The 24,996-nt window shown below is 41.9% G+C and overlaps 3 protein-coding genes across 6 annotated transcripts in view; 1 reads left to right on the top strand and 2 right to left on the bottom strand.

Annotated features, from left to right (window-relative positions):
- LOC111976103 (protein unc-13 homolog A-like) overlaps positions 1 to 8,079 on the bottom strand; it is a 55,423-nt gene extending 47,344 nt beyond the window's left edge. Inside the window, 3 exon segments of the mRNA XM_070447540.1 lie at positions 3,034 to 3,133; positions 3,223 to 3,252; positions 7,785 to 8,079. Coding sequence (XP_070303641.1) covers positions 3,034 to 3,133; positions 3,223 to 3,252; positions 7,785 to 7,806 — 152 coding nt within the window. The 5' untranslated portion in view covers positions 7,807 to 8,079.
- Positions 8,080 to 10,724: 2,645 nt separating this feature from the next.
- Positions 10,725 to 15,709, bottom strand: LOC111976063 (SWI/SNF-related matrix-associated actin-dependent regulator of chromatin subfamily E member 1-related). 3 transcript variants are annotated; one of them, XM_024004788.2, is made up of 9 exons: positions 15,622 to 15,709; positions 14,980 to 15,063; positions 14,508 to 14,735; positions 13,586 to 13,706; positions 13,359 to 13,414; positions 13,150 to 13,219; positions 12,837 to 13,052; positions 12,291 to 12,423; positions 10,725 to 10,976 (listed from the first exon to the last, which is right to left on the bottom strand). In XM_024004788.2, the coding sequence occupies exons 2-9, from the start codon at positions 15,055 to 15,057 to the stop codon at positions 10,964 to 10,966; spliced, it is 915 nt and encodes a 304-aa protein (XP_023860556.1). In that variant the 5' UTR covers positions 15,058 to 15,063; positions 15,622 to 15,709; the 3' UTR covers positions 10,725 to 10,963. The 3 variants fall into 3 exon arrangements, with proteins under 3 accessions (XP_023860556.1, XP_023860554.1, XP_023860555.1); XM_024004786.2 differs by having other exon boundaries at positions 15,485 to 15,623; XM_024004787.2 differs by lacking the exon at positions 15,622 to 15,709 and adding an exon at positions 15,485 to 15,607 and having other exon boundaries at positions 14,508 to 14,711.
- A 1,221-nt stretch (positions 15,710 to 16,930) lies between these two features.
- Positions 16,931 to 24,864, top strand: btbd2a (BTB (POZ) domain containing 2a). 2 transcript variants are annotated; one of them, XM_024004426.2, is made up of 9 exons: positions 16,933 to 17,590; positions 17,983 to 18,102; positions 18,372 to 18,528; positions 22,367 to 22,472; positions 22,596 to 22,793; positions 23,020 to 23,212; positions 23,496 to 23,583; positions 23,734 to 23,880; positions 24,036 to 24,864. In XM_024004426.2, exons 1-9 carry the CDS (start codon positions 17,001 to 17,003, stop codon positions 24,195 to 24,197), a joined length of 1,761 nt encoding a protein of 586 aa, XP_023860194.1. In that variant the 5' UTR covers positions 16,933 to 17,000; the 3' UTR covers positions 24,198 to 24,864. The 2 variants fall into 2 exon arrangements, with proteins under 2 accessions (XP_070303640.1, XP_023860194.1); XM_070447539.1 differs by lacking the exon at positions 17,983 to 18,102 and having other exon boundaries at positions 16,931 to 17,590.
- Positions 24,865 to 24,996: the final 132 nt, after the last annotated feature.

Below are 24,996 nucleotides of genomic sequence, written 5' to 3'. Positions count from 1 at the left end.
TGATTGAGCAACAGGGCCTGGAAATATAGAACCCATCTTATAGAGAAGTGAAATATACAGTGGGGAGAACAAGTATTGATACCATGCCGATTTTGAAGGTTTCCTACTTACAAAAGCATGTAGAGGTCTGTAATTTTTATCATAGGTACACTTCAACTGTGAGAGACGGAATCTAAAACAAAAATCCAGAAAATCACATTTGTATGATTTTTAAGTAATTAATTGCATTTTATTGCATGACATAAGTATTTGATACATCAGAAAAGCAGAACTTAATATTTGGTACAGAAACCTTTGTTTGCAATTACAAAGATCATACGTTTCCTGTAGTTATTGACCAGGTTTGCACACACTGCAGCAGGGATTTTGGCCCACTCCTCCATACATACCTTCTCCAGATCCTTCAGGTTTCGGGGCTGTCGGTGGGCAATACGGACGTTCAGCTCCCTCCAAAGATTTCTATTGGGTTCAGGTCTGGAGACTGGCTAGGCCACTCCAGGACCTTGAGATGCTTCTTACGGAGCCACTCCTTAGTTAACCTGGCTGTGTGTGTTCGGGTCGTTGTCATGCTGGAAGATCCAGCCACGACCCATCTTCAATGCTCTTACTGAGGGAAGGAGGTTTTTGGCCAAGATCTCGCGATACATGGCCCATCCATCCTCCCCTCAATACGGTGCAGTCGTCCTGTCCCTTTGCAGAAAAGCACCCCAAAGAATTATGTTTCCACCTCCATGCTTCACGTTGGGAGGTGTTTCTTGGGGTTGTACTCAACCCTTCTTCTTCCTCCAAACACGGCGAGTGGAGTTTAGACCAAAAAGCTCTATTTTTGTCTCATCAGACACATGACCTTCTCCCTTCCTCCTCTGGATCATCCAGATGGTCATTGGCAAACTTCAGACGGGCCTGGACATGCGCTTGCTTGAGCAGGGGGACCTTGCGTGCGCTGCAGGATTTCAATCCATGACAGCGTAGTGTGTTACAATGGTTTTCTTTGAGACTGTTGGCCCAGCTCTCTTCAGGTCATATTGACCAGGTCCTGCCGTGTAGTTCTGGGCTGATCCCTCACCTTCCTTATGATCATTGATGCCCACGAGGTGAGATCTTGCATGGAGCCCCAGACGAGGGTGATTGACCGTCATCTTGAACATCTTCCATTTTCTAATAATTGCACAACAGTTGTTGCTTCTCACCAAGCTGCTTGCCTATTGTCCTGTAGCCCATCCCAGCCTGTGCAGGTCTACAATTTTATCCCTGATGTCCTTACACAGCTCTCTGGTCTTGGCCATTGTGAGAGAATTGGAGTCTGTTTGAGTGTGTGTACAGGTGTCTTTTATACAGGTAACAAGTCAAACAGGTGCAGTTAATACAGGTAATGATGGAAACAGGAGGGCTTCTAAAAGAAAAACTAACAGGTCTGTGAGAGCCGGAATTCTTACTGGTTGGTAGGTGATCAAATACTTATGTCACGCAATAAAATGCAATTTAATTACTTAAAAATCATACAATGTGATTTTCTGGATTTTTGTTTTAGATTCCGTCTCTCACAGTTGAAGTGTACCTATGATAAAAATTACAGACCTCTACATGCTTTGTAAGTAGGAAAACCTTCAAAATCGGCAGTGTATCAAATACTTGTTCTCCCCACTGTATATACCATCAGATACCCAGCGCTAATCTAATAGAACAAAGAGCCAATGTGATTCACCCTTTGGTGGATGTGAGTCACTGAGCCACAGAGAGCTGTCTGAGGGGGAGAGGCGAGGTCAATAAGGCAGAGTGAAGGAGACCAGTATTATTTCCATCAGGGAAAACAGGAATGAATTCTATCAGGAAAAAAGCGTATAGAGCTGACTGTCCAGGACTGATTTGGTCAATAACATATATACACTGCACCTCCATTATCTCAAGTATCCACACAGCTATACTCAGATTGCATCCCCATGGTACCTGACCCCTGACCCCTGGTCAAAAGTAGTGCTGTATAGGGACAGCCAGGAATCCCCTTGTGACAGGGAAGATTGTTGTGTGCAAGCTTCACAAATGTTTTTAAATTGTTCAAACATTTCTACCCTGTCTATCTATGGGTAACAGGGTTGACGTGTTCTGCTCGACCCGCTCAGTTTTGGACCACAAAACACCAGAAAATGGCCAAAAAGAGTAGAACCAGATCACCTGCTTTTACACTGTGATTTCACTATTAGATGTTCAATGTCTCTCTTGAAAAAAATATTTAAAAAGTAATACTTTCACCAAATTAAAATGAGATCTCAGCTCACGTAACAGGTCCCCCCCCCCCATTAAAATGAATCACTAATAACATGAAATAAATAATCATCTTCAGAAATGACTGTGTCAAAGCAACAAAATAGCGAGGGCTTTACAGTGATGGTGAAAACTTGGAGAAATGTTGGGTTTAAGTGGGTTAAACTGAAGCTGAATTTTGAATGTGGTCTATATTAAAAGTGCACTTCATTTAATATAACAGGCTTTTAAAATGCAATATTTGTGCACAATTTCTACTTAAAATAAGAGGGGATGCAAAAGGTACTCATTTCGTGGCAACTTCCTGTTCCTGTTATCAGTTCTGAAAACATTTTGACAAGTGCCCTATCCAAGGCTTCATCTGAACTCCTGCCCAGTGACAGTAGCACTCCAAACAATGAGAGTGTTGCTGGGCACCTTAAACGTCACTACTTAAAACATTTATTCAGGAGTCCCTGCAGTCCGTGTTACACAACATGTGTGCACTCTGGTGTTAACACATTAGTGTCACTGCCTGCCCGGCATGGACGGCTGGCTGGCTGCCTAGCTCAACAGTTGCATATCTCGTATCTGAGATCAGGCATCCAGAGCCTTGTAGTCTCATCACTGACAGAGCACTTAGGACCCAGGGTAGCTCAACGTGTGGAGAGAGAAACTAGTAAGTCTTTCCTATAGAGGGAGAGATGGAGGAGGAGGAAGAAGAAGAGTGGGATGCGAGAGAGGAAGAGGCGAACAAATGAGGGAGAGGAGGAGAGGGGGAAGAAGTCTTACAACATGAAGTCCTGCTCCCAGCATGGCTGGGCACCCCGCACAGCAATGGTGGTGCTCTTGACATTCTGCACCTTCAGCGTCACGTAGGTGTTAAATTTCTCTGTGGAACAATGAGGAATATCAGTGTTAATATCAAACAAACCAGTGTTGAAGACTTTTTAAGACTAAGTCAAACATGTCTCAACTCACCTTGGGGTCCATCGAGTTTGGCTTTCTTCACTGCAAAACAGACAGAAAAACAACAACATGAGCCATCCTGTAATGGGTTAAACAAAATGGGGTCAATCACTCTAGAGATTCAGGTTTCTAACAACAAAGCTATTAACAACCCACGCCTTCCTGAGCTGAAAAGGTTTGCTGCACAAGACAGCGTCAAAACATATGTTCATTTTGCAATTTAGATCAGAAATCTTAGATATTCTTTTCATATCCCAATATGCATATCAGCCCATGTGGGGATCGTGGGTGATGACAAGACCCTGGCATTTCGTAGGAGGAGGAGGAAGGAAGGACCTAATTCAGTCAGCCTGGGCACACTTCCTCTGATGGCAGAATGCCTGGGTCTTAATATCAAAGCCTGTATTCACTAACAGATGTCAAGAGCTCTATTTGAGTGGAAGGCTCTCAGCGGTATGCTCAGGTGAGAGAGGTTCAGAGAGAAGAGGAGCACACAGGATTCAGTGTGTGTGTGTCTGTACACACGTAGTCTCACATATGATAACCAGTAAGGGTGACACAATGAAAGCAGGTCTGTTAAGGTAAAGGTACCACTGTCACCTTCTATAAATTGGGGATCACTTTAGGTAACCAATCCTTTTTTTCTGACCCATTCATTATTCATTAATCCCGCCCCTGCCCGCCCGCCCTGCCGATGCCAAGTAAACCCATGTTCAGGGCTTTAATATTCAAAGGCTTCCTTCTAATCCACAGTGAATGCCTCCCCTCAGTTCATCTCTAAAAGCTGCAGTTAAGAAAAGGGACTTAGGGAAAAAGGCCCATTTGGAATCACAGAGTGTGATAAAATAACCTCCAATGCTTTTCTCTGAGGGCACAGTGGAATGTGGCAGTGGGCTGCCACTCAGATGCCAGTATGGCTGACATGGCCAGTCCTAATGACCTACTGACACGTTCTCTATCATTATGGGTCCAGCTGGAGCACTCCCACCTGTAGGAATAATCCATATCATAACAACCATCACAAGAATGGCTTTTTTATCAAGCCACTCAAGATTTCAGCTAAAGGAAAAGAAGATGAAAGAAAACGAAATTGTGTCTCCTGCTGTCTGACTTGACATGATAAGGTTAATATGTCAGAGTCGGATAATGATGAAGCAGCGTGACAATAGTGGTAGTATTTGTTTTCCTAAAATAGCTCATCCCAACAGACCCTGAAGAGGATGTTTGTTTTATCTGAATATCAATCTGATTTTGCTAGTCTGCAGGGAAGGAGGAGGAGTTAGAGGATGCACTTAACCAACTTCAGAGCTAAGCCTTTCATGATTCACCATTACTCAATAGAAGACTACTTCATCCCCTGTAGGGTGATTCCATGGAACACTGCAAAATACAAGGAACAAAAGAGATGTCCAGCTCCATTACCACCGCCTCCCTTTGCAGAGCTGAAGCTAACAGGATTCTACCCAGTCATTCAGCCAGCCTCTTCAGCTGTCTATTCCTCAGCACCTCCGCCATGTCTCTCTCACTTACCATCCCTTCACCCCCCCCCCCCCCTCCAACGCAGTGCTTTCCCAATCATCAGCCTCAATCCACTGCCTACATTTTTCTCTCTCTCTCTCCCCCATCATCAACCTCAATCCACTGTCTGGAATCTCGCTCTCTCTTCCTCTTGTTCCCCCTCTCTCCCCTCGTTCTCTCTCGTTCTCTCTCTCTTCCTCTCGTTCTCTCTCTCTCCTCCTACCATGTGGCGTGTGTGCTCCCTCTCTATCTCTTTGTCTTGTGCTCCATTAATCTCTCTGTTCAGCCAAGCGCAGGCAGAGCAGAACCCCCACTACTAAAAAGAACCACTTCAGCGGGACAGTAGTGGATAGGGGGTTGGGGGTGAGAGGTGAAGGGTAGAGGGGGAGAGGGGGACTCACACAGCTCAAATGCACAATGCTAAACCGGTTTAGCTATGATGGCAGGAGGGTTACAAAAAAGCCCACTTTTTTAAAAAGCGCACAAACTAGTGTCTCTTCGCAGGAAATATAGTCACTCTCGCCCTACGGAAGCGCTCCAGGGTTTTATTGCCTGAGATTTTCCATTCGAAAGCTTACAAGCACCTCATACTTCAGATCAGTTGTACTTGTACAAAGAGCAAGAAACAGCAATATAATTCAAACATGTAGCCTGCAGGAATTCTATAATGTCGGAGGAGTTCTCAGTTATGAAAAAACAGAGAAAGAAGATACAAAATGAAACTTTCTGATTGGCAGGAATGAGACGACATAATTGCTTTCTTCTGTCATATCGTCTTGTTCAATCTAATAGAGGGAAAATTAAGTTACTCGCACACAGTGAAATGAATCTTTATTATAATTTGTAATAATAAACTATATCATGGAGGTCAATTATATTTTATTTTAAAGTATCCATTGTAATGTGCCCTAATGAAGAAKAAAACTGTCTCCATTAAAAAACAATGAATCCACAGAATATGAAACACAAAAATGAAATTAAAGCCAAGGGCTCACTCTCTTTCAGGGAGCAGCCTGTCGAGATACAGGCATCATGTATTCTGAACCTGAACAGAACATGAGATATTGTTATATAGTGTCTGATTATATGGAACTGAACGGCCCTCGGCTGGCGCAAGCCAATTATCCTTCCGTTGGATTACAACATTATTCATGCTTGCTAGCTGAGCCACTGAACGCATGACATGCTGGGGAATACACGGAGAGCTTCAGTGGACATTCATGTGGGAAGAAGAAATGACTGGGGATTTGTCAACTAAAAACAAGCCCGGTCATTGTTGCAAGGAAGTGTGTGTGTACTGTTTGATATTGTAATGTGACGCTAGAAATCTGCTCTCTCGCTGAACACTGGGCATCACTCTTCCTTATCACTAATGATCTGAAGATATGCAAATAGACCTATAGTTAGAATCATGCGTTTATAAGAAACGGTAACAGTGGGGACACTTCTTCTCCACTGGGTTGCTGTCAATGCCATGTTCTCTCTGCCATTTCTACATGAAGGCCTAACAACAAGTACTCATATCCCCATTCTTCCTCCAGTCTCTCGATAGTGGGTGAAAATAGTGCCATTTGTAAGAAAAGTCTGTCTCTCAATCTCACCTTGGCTACGGGATTTTATATAACCACTAATTTAGCTGTACATTCATTACTAATGGGAAATTAAAGGAAAAGTTCCAAATGCCAGGGAAGAGGGTTGCTATGCCAACAACATTTGAAGATATCGCAGGTACATCTGACAGTCTGTCTCAATCCTGACATCTGTGCAATCAATTTGTTAATCCAACTACTGTGCCAAGACAATATCCTGTCTCCACAAACACTTTAGGCTTGCTGGCATTTCACTCTACCACTTTCATAGACAAACGACAGGCCAACGTTTTAAGGGAAGTGACTGTGGGTGTGAATCGATGTGACAATAGCATAAAACCCGAAAGCAGGCCACTGAATGCCTAAATAATCTATAACAGGCAGGCAGCTAACAAATTAACTGGAAAACAAGTTACTGAGGGAGCAAAATAGGTCAACACAGCTAATATTCAAACAACCCGAACAAAAACTAGACTATTTAGCTGTTTTGATTTTAGGGCTACAAGATATCTGCTATTAGGTGTTTTTGTTGGGAGAGTAAATTGACTAAAGGACTCGCGCCAATGCCCCATTGCCCAGGGTAAAATCTCTTGGACCATTTGTTCTTATCCTCGGAGAAAATGCATTTCACACAAACAATCATTCTAGAAAGGGTATGGTCAACAACACTGATTCAACATATAGAAGGCTAGTGCTAGAGGCAATCTACTGTAGCCACGGCATAGAAAGGCTGCATTCAGGATATTTCTTTGGAAACGTCACGATTTCTTAAGAGAAAGGCTGTCATAAGGAATGCAATCATCATTTTGATAGACAACCAAAAGCGACAGTACACAAACTAAATGAACAATATTTGCCGTGCGAACCACCCCTACATATTTAAAAATCGGAATAGAAACCAAAGATAACATGGATTTACAGTACACGCCTTTTTAGTGAGCTACTACACACCGGGACATAATCCAATACTGGACTCAGTTTCTGACAATCATATTCCAGAAACTCATATTTACTCTGTGTAGTCTGCTTTACGATAATATTCAAACATATTTTGAGCGTGATTTGTTGCGGTTAATAGACTACAATAACGACAGTTCAGCTACCATTTTATCACCAAGACATCAAAGTGTTTATGATGACTGACAGTGTTCATTACGCTTCTCCATCATTAGAAGACAGTCATATTATAAAACAAGAATTAGACCAATTTAAAAAATGCTGTAGGCTGTCTGGCCACCTAAAGAATACAAAGAGCTTTCTGGTCAAAGGAATTTGACTACAGCCAATTTAAAACAAATGTAGTATTCGGCGCGTCGTTTAGGCCTATACACCAACAATTAAGACATTTTAGAGCAGAATCAGCTGCAAATGAGATGAATTGAAGAAAACCGCCCGCGGAGCAACTGGTTACCCGTGTAAATAAGAGCATTTCTCTCGACAGCCAACAGTAGTTTGTTTGTCACTTACCGCCAACGCACAGCAATGACATCTCTTAGCTCTGGCTATGATCGCTCCCAGATGTCTTCCACCGGCACCGATATTTCAATTCGGAGTAGATGTCCGTATCTATAGCCTGTATAAATAGGTGGATGGAGTCAGCTCCGTTTCTACTAGAAGCTATTATACGTCACTGTTTTGCGACAGTAAAAAAAATCTGATCTTTAGAGTCTTTTGTCGTGCGCTTTCCCTCTCATGTATGGATCAATTTAGGGGGTTATATTTCAACCTCAGCTCTCCGCTCCCCGACGCACAGCCATCTTGTTCAGCACCACCACTGTAAGGACAGTTCCCGAGACCTACGTCACGGTAGTGATGACGGGATGAACCAAGGATGCTTGCAACACCTGACTGTCAGGCCTCCCTGAACGTTTCGTGGTCCTGATGAAAATCCCAAATATAGTCTACAGCATCTTCTAACCTCAGATTAGATAACTGGACCTAAGAGAGAGCATTAAACTTGTCTTCAAGTCCACTACCAATAATGACAAKGAGCAAGTAGTACTACAAGCAGTAAGCTAGTGTAATGTGTAAAAAAGAACAAGAATACATTCAAGTATAATTTAGGAATCCATACACTTATAGAAGAAACCCATTAAATAGCTTACATGACATCGGAACCTTGACTGACGGTTATGTTCTGTGCCTCGAATTAAACGGCCTCTCCTTGTTCTGATCCCAAAGCTTTCAGAAACACTTTTTTTTTTTTAACTAGGCAAGTCAGTTAAGAACAACTTCTTATTTACAATGACGGCCTACCCTGGCCAAACCCGGACGACGCTGGGCCAATTGTGCGCCGACCTATGGGCTACTAGGCATAATTTCAGGAGGCATGTTGGTTTGTTCTTAATCAAGTGTAACCACAGCAAAAAATACKTTGGGAAAGGCCTCCAGCGAATAAAGTGTATCTAAACCACATCAATCTGTCAATTCAGACATTTAGTATAATTTAAAGAAACTGAGTACAACCCTATCAAGCTAACCACTGACAACGTTTCTAAGTGGAGCTATACCACCATCTGGTGGGGGGGGGATCTAGAAACTAAAGTTCGACTAAAGTCGTTTGTTCCGTACTTCTGTCCATTATAAAGTGAGGGCAGCAGGTGCCATCAGCAGCTATTGAGTCATCATGCCATTTCAGACATCATCCATGTGTCACCATATGCTCTATGTGCGTCACGCTCATCCTTAATGAAATCCGGGAAATTACACACATTTACTTTTATTGCAAATTGAAATAATGATTACAAAAGGAGACAAAACTTCCATTTCAAATTCATWAAAAAAAAACATTACAAAAAAAACCTTCATCCAAAACTTCCCACCCCAAAACTAATGTCAATAGCATTACAAAAAACTATTCTGAAAATGTTGCTATGATCTTTTCCAGTTAATTTGGTCTCTCATTTGACACAAGTACACTTCCTCAATCTCCTTATTTCAAGTGAAGACATATGGAAAAAGGGCATGTAAACTGCTTTTCCCATGATTCTTTTCCAGAAACCATAGGAACTATAAATGGAACAAGGTAAGGCAGTTGACATAATGACTGTTCACAACAAGCCTGAAAGGCTGACATTTGCCTCCAAAGCTGAACAAGACTGTACACATGCAGATACAGTGCCTTCAGAAAGTATTCAGACCCCTTGACTTTTCCACATTTTGTTATGTTACAGCTTTACTCTAAAACTGATTAAATTGTTTCCCCCCCTCAAACTACACAAAATACCCCATAATGACAATGCAAAAATAGGCTTTCAGACATTTTAGCTCATTTAAAAATAAACATCACATTTACATAGGTATTCAGACCCTTTACTCAGTACTTTGTTGAAGCACCTTTGGGGAGCATTGCTGCACAGATATTTTCAAGTCTCTCCAGAGATGTTGGATCGGGTTCAAGTCCGAGCTCTGGCTGGGCCACTCAAGGACACTCAGAGACTTGTCCTGAAGCCACTCTTGCATTGTCTTGTCTGTGTGCTTAGGGCCGTTGTCCTGTTGGAAGGTGAACCTTCGCCCCAGACTGAGGTCCTGAGTGCTCTGGAGCAGGTTTTCATCAAGGATCTCTCTGTACCTTGCTCRGATCATCTTTCCCTCGATCCTGACTAGTCTCCCAGTCCCTGCCGCTGAAAAACATCCCCACAGCATGATGCTGCCACCACCATGCTTCACCATAGGGATGGTGCCAGGTTTCCTCCCGATGTGACACTTGGCATTCAGGCCAAAGAGTTCAATCTTGTCTTTAGGTGGCTTTTGGCAAACTCCAAGCAGGCTGTCATGTGCCTTTTACTGAGGAGTGGCTTCCGTCTGGCCACTCCACCATAAAGGCCTGATTGGTGGAGTGCTGCAGAGATGGTTGTCCTTCTGGAAGCMTCTCCCATCTCCACCGAGGAACTAGAGCTCTGTCATAGTGATCATTGGGTTCTTGGTCAACTCCCTGACCAAGGCCCTTCTCTCCCGATTGCTCAGTTTGGCCGGGCGGACAGCTCTAGGAAGAGTCTTGGTGGTTCCAAACTTCTTCCATTTAAGAATGATGYAAGCCACTGTCTTCTTGGGGACCTTCAATGCTGCAGAAACGTTTTGGTACCCTTCCCCAGATCTGTGCCTCTACACAATCCTGTCACGGAGCTCTACAATTCCTTCGATCTCATGGCTCTGACATGCACTGTCAACTGTGGGACCTTATATAGACAGGCGTGTGCCTTTCCAAAATCATGTCCAATCAATTGAATTTACCACAGGACTCCAATCAAGTTTTAGAAACATTTAAAAGGATGATCAATGGAAACAGGAGAAACCGGAGCTCAATTTCAAGTCTCATAGCAAAGGGTCTGAATACTTATGTAAATAAGGTATCTGTTTTTATTTCTAATACATTTGCAAACATTTCTAGAAACTCACCTTGCAATTAGGGGGTATTGTGTAGGGATTGCTGATGAATTTTCTTTATTTCATCAATTTATATATTACACTGTATACCACAGAGTAATGCTATATAGACTGAGCCTTGTGTTTTATCGGTTTGTAATTTGTCTGTTACATCAGAAAGACATCCCATCTATCCCATGACTATACTGAAGGGCACCGATTTGACCTGGTGTTATACCATCCGGGATCCACATCAAGTCAGAATGGGTGTGGAGGTCCCATCATAGCTTCTCACTGAAAATAAGGGAGAAGACTGTTAGAACAGTGTGATCATTCATAAACAACAAGGTTAAGTTGTACTGTACGCATGCAGATCTAGCGAGTGTTTGAATTTGACAACGTTATATGAATGGTAATGCACCCGACTGTAGGTACTGTACACTAAGAGGCATAAATATCACACCCCCCKAAAAAATGTTAACCTCCCATTATTTGTAATGGTGAGATTAGCATGTCTTGGGGGTATGATCTTTGTGCCTCTAACTAACCATTATTCACAATTCATTCATGATTATCTGTAATCATGGTAGCATCCATATTAATGTAGAAGTGTTTTGAAACATGTTCTATTCTTAATTACAATAAAAGTGACTCCAAAAGGACCATACATTATTTACCATTAATTTCTATTGGGCACAACATAATCTGAAACACAACCAAAGCAAACTGCAAATATGCATCCAACAAGTTTGTAGAGTTTAGTGTTTCCCCATTTAGCAGTGGTGGGCCTAATTTTCAGGATGGTAAAACATTTTCAGTGTAAAATTAAACAAAATTGAAATAAAATCATCGTTGAGAACTAACAACTACAAGAATAAAAACTAGACAGTCGGGGATAATCTAATATTCCAAAAATGTCATGGCGCCCTCATTGATTTTGTTATAATGTTTGTGTCACTCAGATAACATAACACAGCTAAGCCATGGCAAAATGTGTAGAATTGCAGGAAATTAGCTTTAAAAATGCAATTTATTTTTTCAACATCATGACAAAATGTATACAATTGTAAGAAACTAGCTTTAAAAGTAAAATATTCTCTCAATCTCATGGCAAATGTGTAGAAGTGCAGGAAATTAGCTTTAAAACAAAATTTTGTCTACAGCCAAGAGGGCCTCTAAAATTTTGCCACCGTTGCCGAACAAAAATCCTAAAGTAAACACTGGAGTCATGAGCTTGYTGTAATCATTGAGTGCTAGGAATATGGTACCAAATACTACACGTTTGACTACTTTAATACATATAAAAGTGAATTTGTCTAAATACTTCAAAATAGGGATACCTTCAAAATCAGGGGACTAAGTACATCAAGTGCTTTCATTTCTAAACGGTAAAACAGATATGTATGAAAATACCCTCAAATAAAAGGTGACGTTCTATACAGTCGCCTGATATGAAACATTTAACCTTAAATCCAAAATACTGGAGTATAGAGACAAATTAAACATTTCAGCTTCACTGGCCAAATAAATACATAGGAGAGTGTATGTTCCCTGACATAACTCAATACCTCTACATCAAGGTGTTAGATAAATTCACAGGTGTGTTACCTGTCCAGGTGAGAAAGGACATCGCGAAGCTGAGTCAGCAAGGCACGGTGCTCATGAGGGTTGCTCTCCAGAGTACCACTCAGGCGACTCAGGTAAGAGTCCAGGGTACCAAGAGAGGGGGTCTCACCTGTGCCTGCAAAGAAAACACAGTCAACTAGGGTGGACTCCAATCAAGTTGTAGAAACATCTCAAGGATGATCAATGGAAACAGGATGCACCGGAGCTCAATTTCAAGTCTCATAGCAAAAGGTCTGAAWACTTATGTAAATAAAGATGTGTTTTTATTTGTAATAAATTTGCTAACATTTCWAAAAAAAACTTTTTTCACTTTGTCATTATGGGGTATATTGTGTAGATTGATGAGGACAATTGTTTATTTAATCCATTTTAGAATAAGGTTGTAACGTAACAAAAATGTGGAAAAGGGAAGGGGTCTGAATACTTTCTGAATGCACTAGAAGTAATTGCAGCCAAGTCGTACAAAGAGATTAGGCTGAGTATCAGGGTCAGAGATGGATGGAAGGGCCCCAGTGACAAGGTGCTGACCTGGCAGGGCCACGGTGGACAGACTGCTGACGAGGGTGTGTTTGATGGCCAGCAGGTGCCTGTGTAAGGCCTGCGTCCGGAGCTCATCCTGCCCCAGTTCAGCTTCCAGCCTCTCTTTGGCGCTGTACATGTCTGCTATGTGCTTCTGCAGCACAGCGTTCTGCTCCTCAAACTCAACATTGGCTTTGCGAAGACGCCGAAGCTCTGCTTCCCGGGCTGGGAGCAGAGAAACAACCATTAGTAAGGAAACAGTTAGTACTTTCTTCACTGAAACAGTGTTTGTCCCAGAGACCCTCCTCTGCCCGTCTCTTACCCTTGTTCTGGTCCAGGAACTCCTCTGTGAATATTGGAACATCAAATCTGTTGGACAGGTAGTCTGAACCCTAGAGGACATAGTTCAAAACAAATCAACCCTTTAACACATGGAACAAAAGCAGGAAGCCTTCTTAAAACCTTGTGTTCATTTGACATAACACATTCAGAAACACAACATAAGCAAATAATGTAAGGCAAAGAGCATACCTTCAGAGCAGCTGATCCAGAACTGTTGGCATTGATAATGACAGATGGAGACTCCTCTGAAGAAAAAAAAACCAAGAGAACTTTATATACAATGCTCAAAGAAAACAAATGGATGAAAGACATATTAAAAAAAAGCTACAGTTTTTACCAACCTGTCAAATGGATGAAATAGGAGCTGTGTGTGTAACAACCCTCAGTTAATAAGGTAGATGTGTCACAACTCTCACCTCTCTTGACCTTCTTGTCCTGGATCTTGGCACTGGTGATCTGATAGGCCTCACTCTGTTGGTATTCTCTCAGCTCCCGGGCATACTGCAGCTTTTCTCGCTCCGCCTCATCCAGGAAGCGCTGTCAGGTCAGCACACAAAAGAACGTCAGTCCACTCCAGATGTAACAGTATTACTTCTGTCCCTCTCCTTGCCCCAACCTGGACTTGAACCAGGCATCCTCTGCACACATCGACAACAGTCACCCATGAAGAATCATTACAAGAGGAACAACTACTTCTAAGTCTCAGAGTGAGCGACGTCATTGATTGAACGCTACTAGCGTGCACCGCTAACTTGCTAGCCAGTTCACATCGGTTACACTCGCCCCCCTTTGACCTCCCTCCACCGCAGAAAACCCAGCAGCTGGACAGAGCACAACTGAGTGACCCGGATCAACAGCATCAATGTAACCGACGTCATGTGCGCTACTCACAGTATATCTTCCTCCACATAACAGGCTCGAAACAGTTATGCTCGGCTTACAGACACACGTGACTGCCCTCCTTGACAACAGTTTGAGCTATACAAAAGGTACCAATTGGATAGCTCCATTGGCAACATTTTAAACTAGATGTGGAGTGAGGTTACAGTACATTCTTAACTCCATTAGAAACACACAGAAGAGATCTCAACACACTGCGATGGTAGCTTCCAATCCCAGGCTTCTCCTCAAGAAACATGATAGCCTGTAGTTTTTAAATGAGGCCTACCTGGAATTATCAAACAGACCATATCCTGGCAAGCCTATACCTATTCATATAACTACAACTACGCATACATCTACTGAATGCACTGCCACTAAATACAAACCTGGGGCAAAATAATTGGTAATTGTTCATACATTCTACAACTACATTTCCCTAGCCAAGCCTGCAGGTACCTGTTTGTCATGAGGTGCTAAGCAGCTCCACTCTGCGCCCAACCTCTTGGTAATTTCTGGAAAGGGCAGGTCAGGGTACTTAGCACGGATCTGCTCTCGTCGTTCATTCAGAAAGCGCACATATCCAGTCACTGGTGCCTTGGGACCGTTGGGCAAAACCTTCTTTCTCTTCTTACCCTTTGGCCAACCCCTCTTCTTCACAGGCTGTACAGAAAGAGAACGGATATGCTATCCAGGATGAAAAGATAAAACGATAACCATGTCAAAGTGTGCATCAAGAGTCAGGAAACATAGCATAACATCATCATAACAATGCTCGTGTCCCATTTAAGCAGTTTATAGAATGGTAGAAACATGTTGAAAAGGATTGGATAACCAAACAGTGGGTAGTCTGTGTATACACAGCCAGTAATTGTACAGAATTTACTGCTATTCATGTCAGTATGTACGGGGTCCTTTCCCCTTCTCTTGCCTCTTCGTGTGCTGCATCAGAGGACGGCATGCCTCTTGGTGGTGGTCCATCATTCTGCTCCTGTTTCACACCTCCCATGATATCCTTATCCCAGTGAATTATATGCAAGTAGGATACATAGGATTAGAAAGACACTAGTTAGTACTTCATACTCACTCATTGAGCTTGTCAGATGAAAATGGTTATGAGAGACAGGGACTATCACATATGTTTGTCATTATAAATATTTGCTAGCTAGTTAGCTAACGTTACAGGACAGAGAATAGCATGTACTCCTGACGGACAAAAAACATGTAAAAGCGAAAACTGTCATCTGCAATCCTCTTTCCAGCTGTTCGGGCATGACCATGACACGTTTCTGATAAACTAACGTTAGTGTTCGCTCTGACAACGCGAGCTAATGTAAGGTTAACTAGCTAGCTAAATAAATAGTTGGCTAGCAAACATCGATGGGACGGGACAACGGGAAAACGGTCAGTACAGTAGGGGCTAGTAATACACTTACTGAACATGACGTAAAATGCGTCAGAGATGTGATTAAATATGCCAAAGGGAACATTTATCTGACAATAATACTAATTGTAATATAGCTACATTTTAATGGCATTCTCTAACTAGCCTAGCTAATATTGTATTACTTACCCCAAAGGTTTTCTATGATATTGACAAGACAGTCGAGTGACCGCTCTAACAATGGAAATACATGTCCTCAAAGATGGAAGGTAGGCGGGAGGAGGCGAAATCAGTTGGAACATTCTAGCCAATAAGAGGGCAGATACGCGTGTGATCAACAGGCACAACCCCCTCAGTCGGCGCAACTCCGATAAAAGTAGTTTTTTACCAAAAAGTTGCCGGTATGCCACGTTCYTTCACTTATATCTGTGGATTCGTAACAAACTAACCATTGCTAAACTTAAATTCGATCAAATAAGCCTCACGTCGCAAAATAGCAATTACATTTTTTGTTGACCAAATTCGACAATCTCATTGACCTCCATACAAAAACTCCTCACTTCGTTGGCTTATATTCGTGGACAGATTTTGGGCGGAGTAAACTGTCTTGCTTCGCCTCTTCCTCTCTGCCTACCCCGTATTTTGGGCCAATGACTGTATTGGGCCTCTCAATCTAAGGTCAGGAAGAGCGCCTTCTCATAGCTGATTGGCTGACACAATAACTAGTTAATTCTAACTTTGTAATGAGGTTTTAGATTGTTACTGTAACATTATTTTTTACACTTCAGTAAAGTGTATCAGATTGGTTCATATTTCTGCTCTATTTCTGCTCTTGGTTCTAAAGTGATATTACAACAATACTATTCGGCCTATCCCTGGGAGATTGTTTTTCTTCGAGGCTAATCATCATCAGTTATAAGTAATTGGACATAAGATCTCTGTGATTAGTTTTACTTTGTCCCAAATAAACATCAATAGCCTATCCCATCTCATTATATTGGGCAAGTAAAATCATATATCCTATACTGTTTAGAAACAGTAGTTCAAACGTGCACATTTGGAAACTTAGATATAGACAGTCTCTATGAAGAATGTAAAATTGTATATGTAGTTGTAGAAGTTGATAACAGGTAGGCTAATACAAAACATAGCTTAAAATGTCTGAATTCAGAAAGAAAATATATCGACTAGGCCTTATCAATGGAGAGGAGAATAATTTTAATTCAATTTGAACTGAATGCATATTTATCTGCTAGGTCTAAGTAACATGAATCATGTATGTAGGCCTACATTATTCCATATTTGCATACCAGTGCATCAAATAAGTAAGCCTGCAGTTTTGAATTAATAAATACTAGCTCCATGGTTGGGGAATATAATAGCTCATCATAACCTCATTGATGTTTATTTGTCTAATAAACTATAGCAAATTAATATGATAACACCATGATACATATGCAGCCTTTGGTATTATTGGCTGCTATTGAGTGTCCAGACAATTTAGGCCACCTTCGTCCTCAGTCTCCAGCCTCATGTGAGGTTCACTCATTCCGCCTGTGTTTCTGGGTATGCGCTGTTGTGCTTGTTTATCTCAGCAGCAAACCCTGCAGTGTTCTCCATCCAAAATGGCTGCGGAGGAGGAGAGCAATAGCAGAGCTCCATGTCTCAATTTCTCCAGTCCCGGACCGCTGGGTAATGCTCAGCCGAGCAACAACGCCCATTCCTCGCCCGCTACAAACGAGGGGTCAGCGGGTGCAACTGGAGGGGCACCACGGACAGCGGGACACTCAAACCCTCAACCAGGCCCTGACCGTGGCGGTGGCACCGATGTCAGAGTAGAGCATTCCCCGAATAGACAACACACTACGCCACAGTCAGCGGGTCAGAGTGCCACGGCTGCCCGGGCACCGACAGTCGCAGGAGGAGCTGCGACAAACATGACAGCATCCTCCGTGGAGTCCCCGAACATTCCATCCTCACTTCCCAGTAGCCCTGCATCTGCGGCCGTATTGGTTTATCGGGAGCCAGTGTACAACTGGCAGGCCACAAAAAACACCGTGAAAGAAAGGTTTGCGTTTCTGTTCAACAACGAGGTGCTGAGTGACGTGCATTTTCTGGTGGGGAAGGGAATGGGAGTGCAGCGGATACCAGCACACAGGTAAGCGATGCATGATTGTTAAAGTATGCGTATTTCATATTTGCTTGTTTACAAATCATTAAATCTTTGCCTATTCATGTTTATGTATTCGAATCACCGCCAGTAGCCTACATAGTAGAATACATGCCCCAATATAAATCTTCTGCAGTGCCGAGGATGACCGTTGTGCTATAGTGGGTGAGGTCGAGTGTAGGCTAGTCTTCGTCTGTTTGTAGTGACATATCCATGATATGCGCATGACCATTGTATGTTGGCAAATCATTGTGGAGGGTACGTATATTAATGCACCTCCTGGGCTAACGACTGACCAGGAAGACTACAGTTATAAACACAAATTATCCAATACATTGATATATCCCTCCTAATAAACACGACCCCCTTTCCCTCGGCAGATTTGCCCTTGCCGTAGGAAGTGCAGTATTCGATGCCATGTTCAATGGCGGTATGGCCACCACCTCTACTGAGATCGAGCTGCCTGACGTGGAGCCGGCTGCATTCCTTGCCCTGCTCAAGTAAGATTATAGAGAAGACATGTCTGGCACACCCATTTGACTGTAAAGTAGCAACTACCCAGTTTAATCCTTTTGATGTCCTTAAGAATGAGCCAATTTAGGGGGTCTGTTTGTGTCTTCAAGGTTAAATTCTAAATGTAGTGAAAATGCCTTTTTAAAATTAACATACATAAAATAGTATTGACATTTTAATGTCTTCAGATTGGTACCGTAACTACACTACGAGGTATGRATGGGTTGTCTGACTGTCCAAACTGTTGCAAATCCAGGTTCCTGTACTCAGATGAGGTGCAGATAGGACCCGAGACTGTGATGACCACACTGTACACAGCCAAGAAGTATGCCGTGCCGGCCCTAGAGGCCCACTGTGTGGAGTTCCTCAAGAAGAATCTACGGGCTGACAATGCCTTCATGTTGCTCACTCAGGTAGCTAGCTAGCTCACTGTTGCACTGCTGCTTGTAATGTATGGCCAAATCTCAAATGAATATCTCTATTTCCCTATACAGTGACATYGGAAATAGGTTGTCATTGAGCGATTCCATGCCAGCATGGCCCAATAATATTTGTTGTGTATTAGATTGTTCAGGCAATTCTCACATATAAACTTAATTGGGAGGAAGAATGTTTAATATGCTTTTTACATTTGTAACAGAACCACCCTTTTTTTTGAAAATCATGATGAAAGTGGCAATTTTAGGCACTTTTTGGACACACCTACTCATTGCAGGGTTTTTCTTTATTTTAAACTATTTTCTACATTGTAGAATAATGGTGAAGGCATCAAAACTATGGAATCATGTAGTAACCCAAAAAATGTCTCAAAATATATTTTATATTTGAGATTCTTCAAAGTAGCCACCCTTTGCCTTAAAAAAATGTGAAAAATTATAGGGGTGGATCAGCTTAATATTGCAGATAGATTGTTGCTTCCATCAATGTAATTGTCTGCATCATTTCCAAACCCCATATATTTTTGGGGTATAGATATATAGATATACATACTTTTTGTAGAATATACCATTATTATTTCCCGCAAACCCTACCACCCTTCCCCCAATTGGAGTAAACTAATAAACAATAACACTTAGGCTTCTACCTTCAGTTTATACATTTTACAGACAATCTATTTTACAATAGTCATAACTTCCTCTATTTCTGATGTCCATCCAGTTTGATTTCTATTTGTAACTGTGCTATTTCACAACATTTCTGAACCTATATACATTTTACAGACCCCGTATGTTTTACATTGGTTATCTTGTTATTAATCCCACCCTTCAGCTCCATTCAACCCTTCCCATCTATCTCTTAACACCATCCATTTTGGATTTCTATTTGCCATATATTTTTCAACTGTGCTGTGATGCTTCACAAAAGTACTGAACCTTTCTATTTTCATAGCTTCGACAGATTGTAAATTAAAGAAACATTTTTGCTAAAATAATAATAATATTATTGATTGATTGACTATGGCTTTTCAAATCACCCAGTACTGCTATCTGCAGCGTTAGTTCTAGGCAAAAGTTGCATTTCTTCAGCCATTCCTGGACCTGTAACCAAAAACGAGCTACATATGGACAATACCAAAATAAATGATCTAATGACTGCCTCCTCACAGCAAAATCTGCAGAGCTGGGAATATTGTATCCCCCATATATATAACATTCTATTGGTTGCAAGAATTTTGTATAGTAATTTAAATGGAAAAATGTTGAATCCGGCGTAAACCATGTGCCATGGAATGGGTACATCAAAAATCTCTTCCCAACTATTTTGCAATTTATATGGCACAGCTGTCAGTTTTTTGGTCCTTATTAAATGAAATTGATATATGTTTTTATTTATTACACTTTTCTTTAACAATTTATGGTCTTTAATGCAGGGCCYACATACAAGTTCCTTACTTTTTTCCCCTTCTAATTGCCTCTTCCATTTTTGTGTTAATGCTGCAATTAGMTGGTTGTAATTTTGGGTAGAGCAGACATTTCCATATGTCTGTTATTTGCATGTCTGACAACTCCACCAGTCCTATTTATATCATTCACAAAAAAAAAATTAAGTTAGTATATTTGAGTTTAACCATAATATTTGTTGTATTATTTGTTCTTTCTTTTCATGTGGATTAAACTGAAATTGCAACCAACTTTCTAAGGCTTGTTTAAAAAATAATGATATTTTGGAGATTATTTCCTTTTCAAACAACTGAAAGTGAGCAGTTGTAATCTGAATAAAGGGAAAAAGGGCATTCTTGAACATGGAATGAGACATTCCTACCAATTTACTCGAGAACCAGTTTGGATTTAAGTATAACTTTTGTATGACTGATGCCTTTAGTGAGAGGTCTAATGCTTTAATATTTAATAATTTCTGCTCTCCGAATTCATATTCGTTATATAAATAGGCCCTTTTAATTTTGTCTGGCTTGCCATTCCAAATAAAATMGAATATTTTTTCTTCATATAATTTAAAAAGCAGGTCACTAGGTGTAGGCAAAACCATYAGCAAATAGGTAAACTGTGATATGACTAAAGAGTTAATCAGGGTGATTTTTCCACAAATAGACAGGTATTTTCCTTTCCATGGTAGCAAGATCTTATCTATTTTTGATAACATTCTATAAAAATATATTGGAGTGAGATCATTTCTTTCTTTTGGGATTTGTATACCAAGCCACCCTTTGCCTTGACATTTTTGCACACTATTGGCATTCTCTTAACCAGCTTCATGAGGTAGTCACCTGGAATGCATTTCATTTAACAGGTGTGCCTTGTTAATTTGTGGAATTTGTTCCCTTCTTAAGCCAATCCGTTGTGTTGTGACAAGGTAGGGGTGGTATACAGAAGATAGCCCTGTTTGGTAAAAGACCAAGTTCATATTATGGCAAGAACAGCTCAAATAAGCAAAGAGAACGACAGTCCATTACTTTAAGACAGGAAGGTCAGTCTATCGGGCAAATTTCAAGAACTTTGAACATTTCTTCAAGTGCAGTCGCAAAAACCATCAGGCGCTATGATGAAACTGGCTCTCATGAGGACCGCCATAGGAATGGAAGACCCAGAGTTACCTCTGCTGCAGAGGATAAGTTCATTAGTTACCAGCCTAAGAAATTGCACCCCAAATAAATGCTTCACAGAGTTCAAGTAACAGACACATCTCAACTGTTCAGAGACTTCGTGAATTAGGCCTTCATGGTCAAATTGCTGCAAAGAAACCACTACTAAAGGACAACAATAAGATAAAGAAACTTGCTTTGGCCAAGAAACCCGAGCAATGGACATTAGACCAGTGGAATGTTCTGTCCTTTGGTCTGATGAGCCCAAATTTGAGATTTTTGGTGAACGGATAATCTCCGCATGTGTGGTTCCCACCGTGAAGCATGGAGATGGTATGGGGGTGCTTTGCTGGTGACACTGTGATTTATTTAGAATTCAAGGCACACTTAACCAGCATGGCTACCACAGCATTCTGCAGCGATACACCATCCCATCTGGTTTGCGCTTAGTGGGAAGATAATTTGTTTTTCAACAGGACAATGACCCAAAACACACCTCCAGACTGTGTAAGGGCTGTTTTACCAAGAAGGAGAGTGATGGAGTGCTGCATCAGATGACCTGGCCTCCACAATCACCTGACCTCAACCCATGAGTTGGACCGCAGAGTGAAGGAAAAGCAGCCAACAAGTGCTTAGCATATATGGGAACCCCTTCAAGATTGTTTGAAAAGCATTCCAGGTGAAGCTGGTTGAGAAAATGCCAAGAGTATGCAAAGCTGTCAAGGCAAAGGGTGGCTACTTAAAATAATCTCAAATAAAACATATTTTGATTTAACACTTTTTTTGGTTACTACATGATTTCATAGTTTTGATGTCTTCACTATTATTCTACAATGTAGAAAATAGTAAAAAATAAAGAACCCTTGAATGAGTAGGTGTCCAACCTTTTGACTGGTTCTGTACATGTCCCCTGTAAGACCCAATGATCAATGAACCTTACATGATACAGACAACACCGTGGTGTCATTATACTGCTAATATAGTGTGCTCTAAAATAGGGAGGTATGCTTTCATGGAATCTCCCCATAGGCTAGGATGTATAGGGTGTCATTGGAAATGCAGACGCTGTAATAACAAGGTTATTACAAATGATAAGACTGAAAACCCAGTATTTCTAGCTTGTCGCTAGGTATGGATATTAGAATAGAGCAAGCGGTTGATCACAGTATGATCGCTGCCAGCTGTTTGCTAACACTGGTTGTTTGTTTCAGGCGCGGCTCTTTGACGAACCTCAGCTGGCCAGCCTCTGTCTGGAGAACATCGACAAGAACACTGTGGATGCACTCGCTGCCGAGGGCTTCACTGATATTGATCTAGGTAAAGTAAATTATGCTGCCTCTGTCTGTCTGTCTGTCACACACAATAAGGAAAGGGGCATAGGGGATTGTCTTCAGACAAAGGACACGTTCTGGGCATGATGTGAGATCTTGTCTCCTGTAGACACACTGGTGGCGGTGCTGGAGAGGGACACTCTGGGGGTGCGGGAGGTACGTCTGTTTGGGGCTGCGGTGCGCTGGGCAGAGGCAGAGACCCAGAGGCAGCAGTACCAGCCCACTCCGGAGAACAAGCGCAAAGTGCTGGGCAAAGCCCTGGTCCTTATCCGCTTCCCTCTCATGACCATCGAGGAATTTGCTGCAGGTAGCTCACTGTGGTTATTTTCTGTCTTACGTCCTGACACCATCTGTCTATTGACAACAAAGTTACACGCTATGAAAGGCACTAACCATTCAGTAGCCACATACTTGGCAACCAGACCCAGTGGAGACGAGCTAAACCGAACCGGGAAATTTAGTCACTTTTCCATATTGGGATTTGAGTATTTTGTGTGTGTGTACGTATATATGCCTGTATTTCTACTTGATAGGTCCAGCCCAGTCTGGTATTCTTAGTGACCAGGAGGTGGTGAGCCTGTTCCTTCACTTCACGGTGAACCCCAAGCCTCACGTGGAGTTCATCGACCGGCCTCGCTGCTGCCTGCGGGGGAAGGAGTGCAGCATCACACGCTTCGGACAGGTGGAGAGCCGCTGGGGCTACAGCGGGACCAGTGACTGCATCCGGTTAGTACACATACACCAATGACTACATACAGACAGTGGCTGACTTGGGCAGGAGCTCATCGGAGCTGAGTACCGGCACCTCAAATGTTCTACTGTTTGAGCTCCTGTTCCTCTTGTTCGAATATTAGCTCAAAAGTATTGTGGCGCTCCTGCACCTAAATAAAAACAGTACCAACACCCAAATTGAGTACCGGCCCCTATTTCAGACCAAGTCCAGCACGGCATACAAAGTATCTCAATTCAGTAAAGGTTTACCTTTTATATCCTTTTCTGCCTCTGCTAGGTTTTCAGTGAATCGGAGGATATTTGTGGTTGGATTTGGCCTCTATGGTTCGATACATGGTCCTACAGACTACCAAGTCAATATACAGGTAAAGAGGAATAACATATACTAGTTACAGTGAGTGCTGCGTAGAAAGCATACTTGGGTAGTTAATGTTACTGTAAAAGATAATTTGTTATGATTTACCTGGTTATATAAAGGTAAAAGTGAAGACTGACTGTTGGTCTCCCTCTTCAAGGTCATTCACACAGACAGCAACACTGTCCTGGGTCAGAACGACACAGGCTTCAGCTGCGACGGTTCCTCCAACACATTCCGGGTCATGTTTAAGGAACCAGTGGAGATCCTGCCCAGTGTCAACTACATCGCGTGTGCCACCCTCAAGGTACAACAGAAGATGATAATTTCATCCACCACCATTTACATAACCTTTTTTTTTTATACAAAAAATGCTGTACATTGTAACCGCTCAGATTTGAAGTACATATTGAATACCATAAGTAAGCATACAGCTACACCACAATTATCCATGTCTTTCAGGGACCAGACTCGCACTATGGCACCAAAGGAATGCGTAAAGTGACCCACGAAGCCCCTGCCACCGGCACCAAGACCTGCTTCACCTTCTGCTATGCTGCAGGAAACAACAACGGCACTTCAGTAGAGGACGGACAGATCCCTGAGGTCATCTTCTACACATAATGAATCTCCTCTGACCTCCCAACCAAGGACTGGCTATATGTGGGTCCCAAATGACACCTTATTGCCCATATAGTGCAAAGTAATACTTCAGGCAATAGTACAGCTCCTCTATTCCTCATTAGTCTTTACTACTACTACACTTCATCAAAGGGTTGTCCTCTAAAGCTGGTTACACAGGCAGACTAATTCTAGATTTTATTCCACTAATTGGTCTTTTGACAATCAGGTCATCGTTGCAAAAGATTGACGTGATTGTTCAAAAGAGCAATTAGTGGAAAATATCAGAATTGTGTAAACTCAGCCGACATGGTAAATCTAACCAGGACCTGGTTGTTACAAACTTCTGATATTCATGTTGGATCTTTGTGCATACAGTATTGAATGGAAGTGGACTTTAGTTCAGTTTTTCCACCAATAAGCACACTTTTGTAGCCCTGGATAAGCACACCTGATTCAACTTGTCAACTAATCAAGCCCTGAGTTGAGTTTTTGTCCAGGGCTACAACAAATGTGTTAGGGATACTCAAGGACTGGAGTTGGGAAATGCTGCTTTAGTGGTTAAGTGTCCATCTTTCCAGTCTAGACTGATGTGGACTTTTATCTGAAGCAAATAAGTATGTCTTCYAAATAATGTATCTGTCAGGTAATTAACAGATAAGAAATCTGCAACAAAAAAGTCCACCCATACCTCAATGAAAGATTAGTCCCCAAATGGTTGCTAGGTTTAATCTTAACCTCTTCCAATGGCTGGGTGTAGAATTGTGAATGAAAGCGCAGAAATTGAATTCCTTTGACAATT

The sequence above is a fragment of the Salvelinus sp. IW2-2015 genome, linkage group LG16, assembly GCF_002910315.2.
Source record: "Salvelinus sp. IW2-2015 linkage group LG16, ASM291031v2, whole genome shotgun sequence".
In the NCBI taxonomy this organism is placed as follows: Eukaryota; Metazoa; Chordata; class Actinopteri; order Salmoniformes; family Salmonidae; genus Salvelinus; species Salvelinus sp. IW2-2015.
This window is presented reverse-complemented; position numbering and strand designations above follow the sequence as displayed.

Coding starts and splice junctions, on each gene's coding strand:
- LOC111976063 (XM_024004786.2), bottom strand. CDS start 15,538: ATGTTCCCTTTGGCATATTTAATCACATCTCTGACGCATTTTACGTCA. Junction 14,736..14,979: donor CTGATGCAGCACACGAAGAG/GCAAGAGAAGGG, acceptor CATCCTGGATAG/CATATCCGTTCTCTTTCTGT. Junction 13,053..13,149: donor GTTCCTGGACCAGAACAAGG/GTAAGAGACGGG, acceptor CTCTGCTCCCAG/CCCGGGAAGCAGAGCTTCGG.
- btbd2a (XM_024004426.2), top strand. CDS start 17,001: ATGCGCTGTTGTGCTTGTTTATCTCAGCAGCAAACCCTGCAGTGTTCT. Junction 18,529..22,366: donor CCTTCATGTTGCTCACTCAG/GTAGCTAGCTAG, acceptor TGTTTGTTTCAG/GCGCGGCTCTTTGACGAACC. Junction 23,584..23,733: donor ACTACCAAGTCAATATACAG/GTAAAGAGGAAT, acceptor TCCCTCTTCAAG/GTCATTCACACAGACAGCAA.